General features: G+C 41.7%; 1 protein-coding gene across 6 annotated transcripts in view; it reads right to left on the bottom strand.

The window, feature by feature from the left end:
- Positions 1-16,478, bottom strand: part of LOC124606870 (calcium homeostasis endoplasmic reticulum protein) — a 377,438-nt gene that overhangs the window by 118,049 nt on the left and 242,911 nt on the right. For 5 of the 6 annotated variants that reach the window (XM_047139002.1, XM_047138971.1, XM_047138963.1 and 2 more), the window contains one exon: positions 15,394-15,579. In XM_047139002.1, coding sequence (XP_046994958.1) covers positions 15,394-15,579 — 186 coding nt within the window. The remainder of the gene's footprint in view (positions 1-15,393; positions 15,580-16,478) is intronic. The other variant, XM_047138979.1, reaches the window with a different exon arrangement.

Here is a 16,478-nt window from a genome sequence, read left to right as displayed (position 1 = left end):
GCAGCCATAGTCTGGCAGCCCTGGGGGCTCATTTTAAGACGCATAGCTGATGGGGATGCTATTTTCATAGAGGAAAATGTCATCGTAGCCATAGCATATGAGGATGTCACTTGTACAGTGTTAAGACAGTCGTATTTCTTTTCTGCCTCTGTGAATGTCAGCCTATCCAGGGTCTTATATTCTATTATCTTCTTCTCTTTCTGATAAATGGTGCAGTCCGGCGAACAAGGAGAATGGTTCTCTCTGCAGATGACACAAATGGGAGGGGCACAAGGAATGTTTGTGTGAGACAGGCATTAGCATTCCCGATGTATGGGGGCTGGTGTTATATTGAATGGACATGTGCCCAAATTTCCAGCATTTGAAGCACTGCATAGGGGAGGAACATAGGGTTTAACATCACACCATTAGACCATCACCTTGACCTTTTCAGGCAACGATCATTTTAAAAGGCCAAGATAAGGGCATGGGTAGCAATCCTGTGGTCTTTAGGTCTCCTAAACACACACGCCTGATGAAGTGAACACCTTGTCGCTGGAGGTTGGCATGCAATTCGTCATCGGACTGCAAGGGGAGATCTTCTATGGAACATAAACCCTTGGACCACGTTTATACTCGTATAGGGCGTGATGGAGACCAGGACATCACCCAGCTTGGCACAGGTGAGCAATGCACGCGACTGGGCAGGGGATGCCGTTTTTCTCAGGACTGACACATTCTGCACTTTGGATATTCCCACTTCTTCCCCACTTCTTCCCCAAACTTGTCCTCTAAGTTCTCAATGAAAAACAGAGGCTTTGTCATCATAAAGGATTCCTCATCTTAGCTTGCACAAACTAAGTATTTACGAGAGTATGCCTCTCCAATGTTCCTTTCATTGTGTAGCCCGGGAAGGGAACAATTTGTGGTCATACCTCTCGGGATTATATTGCACCTTACCTCTCTTAGAGTTTGCTGGAGCCTTTTGACCACCAGCATCAGACAACTGCCCTGATGCTACCCACTCCAATTTGGAGCTCTTCCCATGGGCACCACCTAGTCAGAGCAAAGGCCACAGTGCGATGGCCATTGCCGGGAATCCTGATACCCCAAGAAGATGGGCATTTACTCCTAGGCATACGTGTGGTGTTTGTAGTTCAGGCATCAGTAGTGTGATCCCTGTGTTGTCAGGGGACTACAACCAAGAGGGTACATGATGACCCCCCCCCCCCCCCCCCCCTCGCCCGCCATGACAGATTGGCTACCGCAATGGATATTGGGCACAAAAAGATACTTTATTATCGTGGGTGCAGGAGATGACAGTGCACAATGGATGTAAAGTATGCACCCCGTAAGACTTCCTTGCCCAAAAAGGTGGATGATGGACGCAATTACATTTCCATTAAAATAGTAGGTACACAAGCTCTCAGGGTATGATGGATACAAGATGCAACACGTAAGGCATCCTTCCCCAAATGGTCCACACTTCTGTAGAATTTGGAAAGTGGAGGTCAAACCCAAAAAGGGGATCATAACTCATTAGTCCAAAAGATAGGATACTCCTTTTAGTTATCTCTTACCACAGGCAAGAATACTGCAGGTCAACTCTGGCCCCAAAGATGCAGAGGAACATCATGATAGGTAATCGAAGTCTTGATGAAGGATGTAGTTCAGTTGTTCCAGCCTGGGGTGGTACTGGGTGATAAAGGGGACGCTTCTTTGTGGCTGTTTCTTGGGGATGGTGGGAGCATTGGAGGTGTGAGACTGAGACTGAAACGGCATGAGACATCTGTTTGCGGATAAGGTCTGGGGGATAGTGCCTGTCTGTGAAGGCCTTGGTGTGACCCTCAGCATGCTTAGCAAGGGAGTTCTTGTCACATACAGCATCCATGTGAGGCCAGGCTGCATGGGAGGGATTTTTTCGTATGAAAGAGATGACAGATGTCTAAATGCAGGAACTGTTGGGGGTTGGTGGGTTTAGTGTGGACAAAGGCACAGATGGAACCATTACGGAGGAGGAGAACAACTTCTAGGAAGGTGGCACACCGTGTTGAGGAAGATCACACAAAGCAGATGGGAGAGAAATATTGAGGTTGTTAAGGAAAGGAGATAGGGTGTCTTGGCCTTGAGTCCAGATCATGAACGGTATTATCAATGAATCTGAACCAGACTAGTGGTTTGACCTTTTGGGAGGATAGGAACGTTCCTGTGGATAGTCCATAAAAAGACTGGCATAGGAGGTGCCCGGCAAGTGCCCATGGCTGTGCCGCTGATTTCTTTGTATACCTTTCCTTCACAGGATTTGGACTTGATTTAGAGTTGGTAGGGAGTCTTGGGGAATGTGGGAAGTTAAAAAGGTCAGCTACGCAGGGTGTAGATGCTGTGAGGCATGGATGTGCTGGAATGCTATGGTTAGGATAGGGGCTGGATAGCGCTGCCCCAAAGTGGCAGAAGGATTTCAGTAAGTTGGATAACTTATGGAGGTGGTGTCTGGAATGCTCCTCCTGGTGCTGGAGAGTAAGGGATTCAATTACAGAGATGTGATGTATGGAGTGGGGATTGCACAGGAGTATCTTGTGGAGGTAGGGGAGGTGGTTCTGGGATGCCTGTGGCACGGACATATGTTTTTGCAGTACTAGGTTTGCGATAGCCAGGGATTGACGGAATTGGAAAAGGTGTAGGTCACTGGGAAAGGAGGAGTGATATCCAGAGAAAGGAATCTTTTTGGTTAGGCTATTTGGGGGGATTCCATGGTTTAGGGAGCATCTGAGAAGCAGGATGTGAGAATGGGTTTTAGCTAGGGAAAGGTAAACTTTTCTGAACTGGTACAGAAAGATGGAGCAGAGATCCATTGTGGCAGGAATGGTGTAAAGGAAACAGGAATGATGCATAAATGGGGCAAATAGGTGTTGCACAGCAGTAAGACCATGGGCATGTGGGATGTTGATGTATAGGGATGTGGCATTAACAGTGACAAGTAAAGATTCAGGAGGTGAAGGGGTGGGGATGGTGGAGAGTCAGTGAAGGAAGTCGTTGGTTTCTTTCATGTGGGAGAGAAGATTACAGGCAACTGGTTGGAGGCACTGGTCAATGAGGGCCGAAATTCTTTCCGTGGGGCACAACAACCAGCCATAATGGGCTATGCAAGATTGTTGGGTTTGTGGATTTTAGGGAGCATGTAGAAGGTGGGTGTGTCATAGTAGTGACGAGGGAAATGGATTCGGGGGGGGGGGGGGGGGGTTCTGGGAAGGACCTAAGACCTTAAGCGGGGATTGGAGTTTTTGTTGGACTTCTGGGATGGGATCACTCTGGCAAGGTGGAAGTGCCAGACAATCAACTGAGGGTTTTGGTGGAAAAGTCAACAACAGTATTATACAAATGTTCCTGGCCTGATGCCATACTGTTCTTCTTTCAGCTGCTTTTCCACTGTTCTCCAGATTCATCTCTCAGATTTTTGCACAGTAACACAAAGGGTAACACTCGTTTCAATTTCCTATCATGAATGTAAGTACAATTATTGCCCTCTTCTAGTCTTCTGGAGCCATCATTTCCTTTCATATGGCTCTCACAACTGTATGCAATCATTGCGCACCCACCTCTTATGCTGCTCTCATAATTTCCACATTTAGTTCACACAACACAGGAGCCCTTCCAAAGTAGCATATTATATTATCTATTATTTATAGAATATTATATGATGTACAGAATACTATATTATCAAATGTAATTCTGGAATCTGATTTACAGTAAGCAATGGGTATAAACTTCACGACCCATGAATTAAGCATTCAGTTATCATCTGATATGTTCATTTTGTAGTGCACATCTTTCTGAAGAGTCTCATGCATAAAACATATGTGTTCGAGGAAATGTAAGACATGTTATTTGGTCAAAAGTGTGCCAAAGGGCAGTGCCTCGCCTCCTCACACAGCATTCTTCTATTGCACATCACTGTACTTCACTCTGTGGAATTGGAATGTGTATATGTTGTAATGGATGCCATCAAACCATATTCAGGACAGTGGAAATTGAAAAGTCCTGTGGTGCCTCTCCTGCTTAAAATTGGCCGATTTGACATCCTGTCCCTCTTTTTCTTTTTTTTTAATAAGAACTCTTCAGAAAATTTGCACTCATTATTCCCTATCAACTAACAACTTGCTGCTTTGTGTGACATAAAATTAAATCTAGGATACATAAACCCAGTAAAGACACGAGACAAACAAGGCAATGCACATTTCTTCAATCCCTAGCTCCTAGAATTTTTTTCTCTCTAATCCTGCTACAGCTTTACATGGCGTGCTTTCCTTTCTGTGAAAGAATCTATTATCTCATCGAAGTTCATCAAACGTTTTGCTACATGAAAAGTCGAAATGTCGTTGTCTAATACTGAAAAAGCTGTTAATGCAAATAGGACCCAAGACTGATGAGGTTTCCCGATCTGATTACGTCTATTTTGTCACTGTCTGCTAGATAAAACAAAATAGACCTTTCTAATACTGCAACAATTGTAATACAAATGTAATAAACGAGACTGTTTTGGCACAAACGGTCCTTTTTCTAACGACAGAATATAATTCACAAAGTACTAATATCAAATGCGTATTAGGCCCACTACAGGCAAAAAGCTTTACATTAGGAAATAGTTTCACACTTCATTCACACGCTCCAGTTTCTCAAGTATGAGATCGAAAAGCAGTAGTACGAAATTTTTATACAATCTTGGAATCATCATATTGTTCCATAATTTGTGTGATGTCCCTGTTTCTTCTCCTTCCTTGCTCTAACAAACAGTCTTGTTATCACTAATTCTGTAACTATTCCTGCCAATGTCAAAGCTTATTCACAGGTTAACTCCACTAACTCTGCCAGAATCACTGTTTTAGTTATCCTGCATTGCTACAAGTTTGTACAACGCATTTTCCGCACTTCTTCCAGAATAGAACTTAAAGAGGATGCTAGCTGGGTACTGTACAACTGGCCCTTACCAGTACAGCGATCTGGCCAAAAATTTTCTGGCAAAATTTCATTTTCTTGGATACACCGAGAAGGTAATAAATAATCTTTCTTACTTTTTATTTGTTTATTTCCACTCCTATAGTCTGAATCTATGGATTTAGCTAGTAATTATAACAACACTATCATTCACAAACCTGATCAACCACACAATCAGACAGCGGTTGGCATTCATCCATTCAGCCTTACTCCACTCAGCTCGTATAGCCCTTTTTGTCTGTAGGAAAGTTTGTTCCTACAAGCGACAAGGATTCCCCTGACAGAGACATCATGTACACTATGCACACATTCACAAATCAACTTACGAATCATTCAGAAATCAACTTAGAATGTGTTCAAAAACCATTAGGGGTGCGTTTCAAAGTCATATGAATAATTGATAGACTAACGTGTGCTGGATGCTAGTCGCTTTGTGAAACAAGGTTTTTTCCCTCAAGAGTATGAATTTGCCCCCCACCCCCCTCCTAGATCTGGGCCTGCTACGCATGCAAGAATCTGGCAGCTTGGCCACTCCAGTAAACTTTATCCCAGTAGCATGTAGCTGCTTGCTGCGACTGCTTACACAGCCAACAGCTACATTTCTGTAGCCAGAAACGGGAGAAGGTACTACTCAACTACGCATGCACATCATCTCGCTCATAACTGCTAAAATGAATCTAATGTAAACAGTTGTGACGTCATGCTCATCGGAGGCAATTTGTTACGGAACATTGCCTAGTCTTCCTTTGACACATTTTGCTGTTGGCAGACACTTGTATGAGCACTGTGTTTTGTTGCTGTATACGGCACATTTCCTTCGCAATTTAAGTTTTATTTTCGTTTTTCTCTCGTTCATGCTTTATTGCTGCAGTATTATTCTGCAGTAGTGGGATACAGTGATACCCTTTGTTAGAGTATCGGATCTTACCAGTCAAAATTACAAAAATTTAACTGAAAACAAAAACAATGAAAAATTCCCGGAATTCTAAAACATTCCCGTTTCTCCTGGATGAAAAAATTCCAGGGTTTTCCCGGATCTCGTGGGTCATTCATACCCTGATACAGAAACATGGGAGAAAAGAAATGATGGCGTATGGGAGTGCGTGCATGTGCATGTGCATGTGCGTGTGTGTGTGTGTGTGTGTGTGTGTGTGTGTGTGTGTGTGTGTGTGTTTTGAAGATAAGGGAAGAGGGGTGGGCAGGGGATGGGTTAGGTTGAGGATCAAAAGTTCATGTGTCATGGGCAGTGTGGAAAATAGAATGCTAAAGTATGTCCAGATGAGGGATGAGGTGGGGTTAATAGGAAAGAGGAAAAATTTGCGAGTATCAGATTCTGCATCAATAATCCACACGGTCACAAAGTCTGTGCTGTACACGGAAATCGTTGATACAGTGTGGCTCGGAAGAAGATGCCGTTTGGAAGGCAGTGAATAAATATAAGAAGAATGGACATTGAAAAGAGTAATGTTACAGAGAAGCTTAAGAAAGGAAAACTTCACAGGGTTGTGGGATGGAAGGAAAGCCATTTGGCAAATTCAAACACTGGAAACTCCAGATAGGAATATAAACAATGTAGGAAAAGATACATTGCTACTTACTGTAAAGAAGACATGTTAAGTTGCAGATAGGAACAATTATGAGGCACTTACATAAGCTTTTGGCCACAGCCTTCATCAGCAAAGAGAAACACACACTACTCATACACACAAGCAAGCACACCTCATGGACACATGGCCACCAACACCAGCATCTCGGTCCAGAATGCAACTATCATGTTGGATGCAAGCAGCAACCTGGAGGGATTGGGAAGGGGAAAGGATAGTTATGTATAGGTACATTTGTTTGTTTTCTTCTAGGGCACAAAACAGCTGAGGTCATATGCACCCACGTCAGATACTCAGAACATTAATACGAAAAAGAAGATAAAAGTGACTATGCGTTAAGCCTAATGGACAGAAAGAAAGGGAGCTAAGAAAAAGGCCTTCCTCTTGGAGAAAGGTCCAGAATATACACTGTAGAGACAATGGAGGTCCCGAACTAAAGATTAAATATCCTTCGCCATATTGCTACGACAGATAAAAAGTAAACTGCGGTTGACAGTCAGCACGTCATTCACTAAAATAGCCAATAACTCAGACAGCAAACATGCATTACAACATAAGTGGTTAAAAAAAAGGGCATTTGGTCAGGAAATGGTGAACTGTCAAAGGTTGATGACAATGAGTAAGAAGTGGTGGGGATCATCACTTAAAAAATGGTGATGGGTAAAACAACAGTGCCCAATACGCAACCTAGCTAAAATGATCTTGCGCTGAGAGGGCTAAGAGGAGGTCGGCCAAGCCGCTGGGTGAGGTTTAATTCTCTGGAGCTTATTTCTATGAAGAGAAGACCAATGGTGATGCCAAAGTGACACTACTTGCTGATAGACAGTATCACAGAGATCACTGGAAGGAACAAAAGAATTAGCAGGTTGAGGTAGGAGGACTGCAGACTTCGCAGAAGAGTCAGCAACCTAGTTTCCTGTCAGCCCGAAATGACCAGGAACCACATGAACATCACAGTGGCTCTCTAAAGAGTGAGCAAGTGGAAGCTTTCTTGGACCCATTGCAGTAAGTGATGGACTGTGTACAGCACACAAAGGCTCTGAAGGGCACTGAGAAAATCACAGCAGATAACACAACTGAAAAGCCTGTGTCATGGCTGTACTGCGTGGCCTGATACAAGATGAAGAGCTCTGCTGTAAATACTGAGCAGTGTTCCGGAAGCTGATACCAAAAATTGTACCAATGACTAAGGCATACTCAACACCACAATCAGTCAAAGAGCGACCAATGTAGTTTCCTTAGGAAGCAAACAAAGTCCAATGTCGAAACAGCCCACCACATGAGCCAGGGTGGTGAATGGTTTACTTCCATCAGGAAAGTGGCAAGTAGCGTGAAGTTAAGCTGCCGAAGCAATAGCCGAAAGTGAACTCAAGGAAGTAGAAGAGGAGGAGGACGCGGCTCATACTGGCAGACAAAGGAGTCATCGAAGAAGGGGTTATAGCATGGGTGACTGGGCATGGCAGACAAACAGTATGCGTATTTGCTGAGGAGAACATCACCCTCGGTATGACATTGGTAGTTCGGCAGCTTTTGCACAGGGACTACACCTGGGCTAGTGTAAAAGGTGCCAGTCGCCAAATGGATTCCATGTGTTGGATTGTATTTAGATGACATAAGATGCATGGACGTGCAGATGCATAAACGAAATACCAATATTCTTGTTTCGAATGGACCAGGAATCAGTACAAATGGAGGAGGGTGGACTGATCTGCTCCCCACGGAGTACCGCTTAGGACTCGTAGGACACTGATGGACTGGGTACAGCGGGTGACCAGGTAAACACATGGGAGAACCAAGAAAGTTTTCTACCAAGAGTGAGCCCCAGAGTTTTATAGTTTTAGCGAATGGAAGAGTGACACGCCCAAGACATAAAGATGGTGGGAGAAACCCACTGATCCACCAAAGATACATACACACAGTTTTGTCAGTGGAAAAGTGAAAGCCAGTGTTGACTCTATACAAGTAACGATTGAGACATTGCTGAAGATGCCACTCAAGAAGTCAAGTCCATGGAAAACTGCAATAGATCGCAAATTCGGCGACAAAAAGGCAGCCGTTTTCCTGGATAAAAGTGTACAAAAAGGCAGAACCCATACATATACTGAAAATCTTGTCTTTTAAAAATTCCTGAAGCAAACAGGTTAGGTGGTTTCGGAAGCCCCATGCATAGAGAGCACAGAGCAGGTGCCGTAAGTTTTCTCCAAATCAAAAACCATGGCTACAGTATGGAATTTCCACAGAAAACCGTTCATGACATGGGTTGTCATGGTCAATTGCAGAATGGCACACTTGAAATCAACATTGTGGCATGATTAGCATATTGCAAGACTTTAGCCAGCCACCAGACTTGCATGAATCATACATTCCATCACCTTGCAAACACAGCTGGTGAGAGAAATGGGATGGCAGCTAGAAGGAAGGTGTTTGACCTTATTAGGTTTAGGTATGTGTATGACAGTGCCTTCATGCCAGCACTTGGGAAAACGTGCCATCTGCCCAGATGTGATTGTAAATATGAAGAAGAAAGTGCTTGCCCACAAGAGAAAGGGGCTGCAACATCTGAATGTGAATGTTATCCGGCCTGGGATAGAAGATCAGGATGAAGTGAGAGATTGCTTTAGTTCCCTCATAGTAAAGGCAGCATTGCAACATTCACAGTTCTGAGAGGAGAAGGGTATCACCCGAGCTGCCTCCACTCGTTTACAATGGAGGCAGACAGGGTGACAATGGGTGGAGTTCGAAATCTCTGCAAAATATTGGCCTGAGGTGCTGGAGATCACAGATTCCACAATAACATTTTCTGCTATGGTCAGGCAGCAAATTGGGGAATGGACCTTGGTCCAAGAGAGGCGTCGGAGGCTGGTCCACATGAAGGAAGAGGGAGTGGAACTAGTAAATGAAATCCAGCTAGCTTTTTTGCTATCCCGCAGAATGTGACGTCACTGTGCACACAACTGTTTATAATGAACACAGTTTGCCATCGAAGGATGATGGTTAAAAGCACGGAGAGCATGTCTCCACATGTAAGTTATGTCAAAGCATGCCTCAGTCCACAAAGGAACCAGGACACAGAGGGGTAAGGATGAAGTGTGAGGAATGGAACGTTCTGTGGTGGTAAGGATAACACTTGTAAGGTGTTCTACCTGGTCATTACCACTGGGGGAATGTCATTCACCGAAGGTCCCAGGGAGGAGCAAAGCCTCCAGTTGGCCTTATAAATCTGCGAAGTGGGATTACACAAAGGTGGGGTAGGAGTCAGCAAATGGATAGCACACGGGAAATGGTTGCTCGAGTACAGGTCAGGGAGAATGGACCACATGAGAGGACAGTCAAGCTGGGCAGTGCAGAACTAGAGGTCCAAATGGGAATAGGCGTGCTTGGAGTCTGAAAAGAATGTGGGTGATCCAGTGTTATGGCATATAAGGTCAAGCTGAATGAGAAGGTCAGCCAACATGGCACCTTTTGGACAGGTTCTGGAAGAGTCCCAAAGGGGATGGTGTGCATTAAAGTCGCTGGGCAGCAGAAAGGAGTGAGGTAGCTAATCAAATAGATAGTCTGCCCTGGTGAGACCGAATGGCAGAGGGATGTAGACATTTAGACATTAAAATGAGAAAACGTGAAGCAAGGAAGGAAAATGCAGACTACAACAGCTCACAGCTGCGTACTGAGTGAGATGGTCTGACTATGAACATCATCTCGGATGAGCAGCATGATTTCCCCATGAGATGGACTGCTGTCCTCAGAAGGGGTCAAAGCGGACTGGAAAGAAATACAAAAAGTCAAAGTGGTCACAAGGATGCTATTTTGTTTCCCAGAGGCAGAAAACAAGTGGATGCTGCAGTTCCAAGAGCAGCCATAATTCTTCCTTGTTGGATCTACTGCTGCAAACATTTTATTTGAGGAGAGTCATGATGGAGAAAGTGGAAACTTTTCTACATCAGTAAAGAGATTCTGAAAAGAACCAATGATATATGTATCATTATTAGTCTCATATTTTGTGTGTACTGCATACTATTTGACTCCTACTCTAATAAGTAGAGTAATAGCTAAGGTAAAGCTGTCATATGCCTGAAGGTTGGTTTCAACTAGGCATAGTCCTATTGGAGGTCTTATACCACTGCCTTGCTTTGACATTTGAACTGACTGACCCAGCCAGTTACAGGTGGACCTACAATGTAAATGCACTCTCAACCACAGAGCAACTCAGCATTTTTCATGTCAACAAACATAATACACATATTTACATATCATCGTAGATAATACATCACAGTTTGAGAAGAAGAGTGATATACGCAAATACAACAAAAATTTTTTGATAATTTTTCCCAGTAATATTATAAGTCTGACAGTAGTGAAGCAAGTTTTAAACCTAATTTAAAATCATTTCTCCTGGACAATTCCTTCTATCCCATTGATGAATTTCTACCTCAAAACTAGTAGCCAGTGAGAGAGAGAGAGAGAGAGAGAGAGAGAGAGAGAGAGAGAGAGAGAGAGTAGTTGCTCAAGTAGGACTAAAAATAAAAAAAAGTGTTCATTAATGTTAACACTATTCATGTATACATATTATATGTTGTTGTTGTAGTCTTCAGTCCTGAGACTGGTTTGATGCAGACATATTATCTAAAATGACTATTTCCACATCATTTCAATAACAAGAATCATTCAAATGATCTATGGAACATGTAATTAACTAAGTACAGTGGTATGGTCCGAATAAGTACTTACTGCAAATGGTACCCCCGCCCCCCCTCTCTACTCTATGCTTGGCTGTACTGCACCAGGCCAATTATCTGCTACATGATTGTGGACTGTTTATAAATCTATGGGAACTATAATTGTTCTGAAATTTCATCAATAACTGAAGAATAAAGTTGTCATAATATTTAAATTTGAATACTAATAACAGAGTAACATACAATGAAAGTTTAAGGAAAAAAAACTGTGATCACAAATTTGCCTCCTCCAATTCTGATGAAACATGCACTCATCATTAGGACTAAAAACTGACTGACAACTTTGTTTTATCATGACAACCTTGACTCTTGTCTATAAGGGTTCCTTCGGGAATTTCATACACTTGGCAAGCCTTGTTAATGCTTACTTTTCTGTTATATAAAACTTCTGTAAGATCCAGTTGTAAAACTTCCAGGCTACATTTCTTCAATTTACCTGATCAGCATTTGTATACATGTGGAATTTTCACACTGACAATACTTACGATTTCAGCAGTATGACACAACAAAACAGAATTGCGACCTACATGACAAATTCACACATTAACGTACAAATACCGGCAACAATGACTTCCTTATTCCACCACCAGACTGTTACCAACAACTGTTGCTGTAGCCAATGAGTCACACTGTTGCTGCATTCATTAGGTTACATGACATACATAAGACCTAGACATGCGAATTGTTTTATGCCAGTCGCTGAATTAATGTTTTGCTCATTAAAAAAGTTTAAAAATCACTCCTGAAAAAGTTGAACATTCAGCCAAGGCTCTGAGCAGTGTACATTTAGCCACTGCCACAAATTAAGAACTTTTGTAGTGAATATGATAACTAAAATAAAAGCACTTCCATCACCAATGTTTTGTTGTTTAACATAATACATTTATTTTTATTTTTTGGTCAACTTCATCACAGTGATCAACTTTACCCTATTTGACAATACTTTGACTTGTTCCACATCCTCAACATTTGGACACCATGCCCAAGCATAGCTTGGGCCACAACTTTGTGTTAAAAAGGCTGCACCCAAGTGTAATTAGGGTTGCAATTTTCTCGATGCACGAGCACCTATTGCTCAAAAGCTGCACTTATTTCATGCGAGAACAATGTTTAGGCATCTTGCTATATGTCCCTCAACTGGTGATGCCGACTGTGGTCAGTTTCAAGGACTATTTTGAAAGAAACATTAGCAAACAAAACAGCTGCTGTTGTGAATGGATGAGCTGCTGTGATCTCATTGACGTAACTTCGTATGTGTACTTGTTAGGTTCCACAGTGTGATGTAATTCTGATACAAATACAGTGGCGGTCAAAATAATAGAGCCACCTGGCAAAGGTTTGGAATAAAGTGCACATTTATTACTAGACATGTTTGAACTATGATGGAAACCATTACAACCGAGTCACATTGTACTATAGTCAGTTATATCGATAACACAACACAAAATAATCAGTAATAATCAATAATATTCAAAAGAATACCAGACCACAGGGTCAAAAAAATAGAGCCAATTGAAACAAATATATTGTACTTGATCTCAGTCTTATGAAACGTACAGGAACAGTCTTTTTTGCATAGGACTGCATTAGTACTTCGTGGGGTAACCCTTATTTTTGAGGATTGCCCTGCACCTCTTACCCATAGAGTCTACTAAACGCCTGCATTCGTCACTACTGATCGCATACCAGGCTCTCTGGATTTCTTCCCACAGTTTTTCTGAAGATGTAGCTTTTGAGCGGTCAATTCTCTTGTCTAAGATCTCCCATAAGTTCTCAATGGGTGATGCGTCAGGGGACTGAGGTGGCCACTCTAATACTTCGATATTGTGCTCTTGAACAAACTGCCTTATGATCCTTGCAGTATGCTTTGGATCGTTATCGTGCTGAAATTTCCATTTCAGCGGCATTTCCTCTTCAGCATAAGGCAGCATCACATTTGCCACGATGTCTTTGTACATTTCTGCGTTCATTATGCCTTTGATACGGTGTATTGGACCAATGCCGTACCACGAAAAACATCCCCATACCATAACACTTCCGCCACCGTATTTCACAGTTTTTAAAGTGTACTTGGGATTACATTCCTGGTTTGGTGGGCGGCGCACATAGACTTTTCCGTCTGAGGCAAACCTATTAAACTTGGATTCATCGGACCAAAGGATGTTCCTCCACCAAGTATTAGGTTTTTGTTCATTTCTCCGGGCAAAGGCTAACCTTTTCCGAACATTAGTTTGTGAAACATGTGGCTTCTTTCTTGCAATGCGCCCATTCAATTTTGCAGATCTCAGTCGTCTTTGAATCGTTGAGGTTGATGGTTGAACATCATGTTCGTCGCTAAACAAAATGGCTTTCAGTCGTGGTGTTGACAAAAATGGGTCTTTCTTCACTTCCCTAGTGATGAGTCTGTCTACGCGAGGAGTAGTTACACGAGGTCGCCCCCTGTTCTCCACCTGCGGCTTTGTTTGTTTTGACTGTCTCATGGCGTTCTGGACTCGTTTTCGCGAAACGTGCAAGACATTGGCTATTTTATTCATGGACATCCCACTTTTGAACATCCGGAACATTACTATACGCTCATCTTCACTGGTATGCTTTGCTCTGCCCATCTAGACGAATGTAAACAAAACCACACGTCAATTTACATACAAAACAACTGCATAAAAATCAATTTAAAGGCACATGTGTAAAGCGGCTCTATTATTTTGACCCATAAGATTCTTACCTTTATGCCTCTTTTCACACGTCTAGCTCAAACGCTTCCTTTCGGACGACTAAAGATAGCAGCAACGTCTTCCCTGATGTTGTCTACAAGGGACTGACAACACGGCACTCGTGGCGATTTCGCGAACTAATAGATATCCTAGTTCTTAATCTCGTCAATAGAGGTGGCTCTATTATTTCGACCGCCACTGTATGTTATGTTTGTTGAGTGAGCAAGAAATTTTGGATCCTCAAGAGGGGGAAACTGCTCACTAACTCACATCATACGTCTTTCCTGGAAGGATATTATACTTTCTGTTGTCATTATTTTCAAATAACACACACACAAAATTGCATGCATGTGTGTGTGTCCTAGATTGTCAAAGGATTTATTGTCAAAGCTGGCAAGCTCTATTTCTTTTTTGTGTTTGCCTGCCGATGACTTAACATTTCTGCTATTTCATGAGTGGTATACACTACTCCAAAATTATTTACATTCTGCCAGATCTTTCCTTATAGTATTTACATAATTAAAATAATGCATAAAATTTTGCCTGCTACACACATTTTTTTTCTGTAGAAGGAAATAGTATCTAATCATTGAAGCAATAAAAGAGACAAATTACAGGGACAGCCATTGAATCACACAAAGCATATCACACAAAGACATGAGAGAATATATTCATGTGGGAGGAAAACGTAGCTTATCAGAGAAGAGGTAAAATACACCCTTTCAGGTAGCTCATTTCGGATGCGTATAGCATGCAACATGCTATTTGCACACAAAGATATATACATGTTGCAATTAATTTATTTTGAACGACTTACATAAATTCTATTTACAAGTATATATTCAATCATGTCCCTCTGTTCATAGTATAGGATTTGTATCAGGATGATCAAAAACAACAGTAATGTAATGACAGTGATTTTAATCTAGATTTGTTGCTTACCCGTCCTTTCTTATCGACATCTTATTACACTTTCAATAAACATTTCTAATTATGTTTCCTCTTTCCTGTTTTTTTTTTTTTTTCCTTAATTTGAAACCCTTCCAGTATTTCCCTTTCCTGCTATCACACTGATGACATAACAATTTTTCACACTAATGTATGATGAGCTAATGTTTAGAGCAGGTAAATGTCAAGACTACAAATAGAAAGCTCTAATATAGAAATCTCAGCCAGCCATGGGATTTCTCCCTCCCACTTTTTGCTTCTCTCCCCTTTGACAATGATTTCTACATGAAAAATGTCAAGTTGTAAGTTGATAAATAAGCAATTTAAGGCAAATAAATAATAATTACATTCAACACATATGACTAGTACAGGCAAACAACATTAAATAGCTTATAAAGTTCATAACTGAATAAATGAACATAATACCTGCGGTATCTCTTCTTTGGTGGAGATCTGCTCTTTGACTTCCGGCTTATCACAGGAGAGGGTGATTTGGAACGTTCCCGCAGACCACCTTGAATCTCTTCCTCCTTTTTCTTTCGGGCTGCATTCTTGGCTCGATAATATTCATAAAGTCCGAGTTTCTCCCAGCCTTCGCTGTCAATAATCCGTCTGAATAGAGTTAGCATTTCACAAGCACATAAAAGTATTCAGTACAGGAATATAAAATGTCATGCACATGAATCTATATTATCGAAATCAGATTAATTTCAACATGAAAATATGTAGTAGTCAGAAAGCTAGAGCTTTATGAGTTATTAAGGATTCACATACATTAATTGCAAGCATAATTTTGTATATTTTCCTATATATTGCTTTGTAAATGACTTAATAATACACACTCTTGCATCCTTTATTCCAGTATTATTTCAGCTTTCAATTATGTCAAAGACAAAGGAAGTATAGAAATTTTATCTTAGTCCCTACAAACATTTTTATTTATTAAATTCATGGAATTTTGAAACTTATCATGTACAACATATTTTCATTCTTAGGGTACTTTTTTCCTTATGTCATTAGAGGGAAATGCATTGTTATCTTTGCAATAACAGCATGTGGTTCTCATTCTCTCTATTTCTCTCCTTCCTAATATAAGAAACTGGGTACACTGGGTAATACTGTTTGAGATTTCTCCAATGCAGTAGCTGTTTGAAGGTTCCTAGTCACCGTGTTGGATGCTATTATGTGAACAACAGCATGTGCAGAAGTTTCAAGCTCACAAAAGTTTAGCTTACCAAACAATAACATATATACAATCATCATAAGGCGGATAGTCGTCTTCGGTTCATTGGTAAAATTTTGGGAAGATTAGGTTCATCTGTAAAGGAGACCGTTTGTAAAACACTAGTACGACCTATTTTTGAGTACTGCTAGAGCATTTGAGATTCCTATCAGGTCGGATTGAGGGAGGACATAGAAGCAATTCAGAGGCGGGCTGCTAGGTTTGTTACTGGTAGGTTTGATCATCACGCGAGTATTACGGAACTGCTTCAGGAACTCTGGTGGGAGTC

This window comes from Schistocerca americana, chromosome 1 (assembly GCF_021461395.2).
Source record: "Schistocerca americana isolate TAMUIC-IGC-003095 chromosome 1, iqSchAmer2.1, whole genome shotgun sequence".
NCBI lineage: Eukaryota > Metazoa > Arthropoda > Insecta > Orthoptera > Acrididae > Schistocerca > Schistocerca americana.
This window is presented reverse-complemented; position numbering and strand designations above follow the sequence as displayed.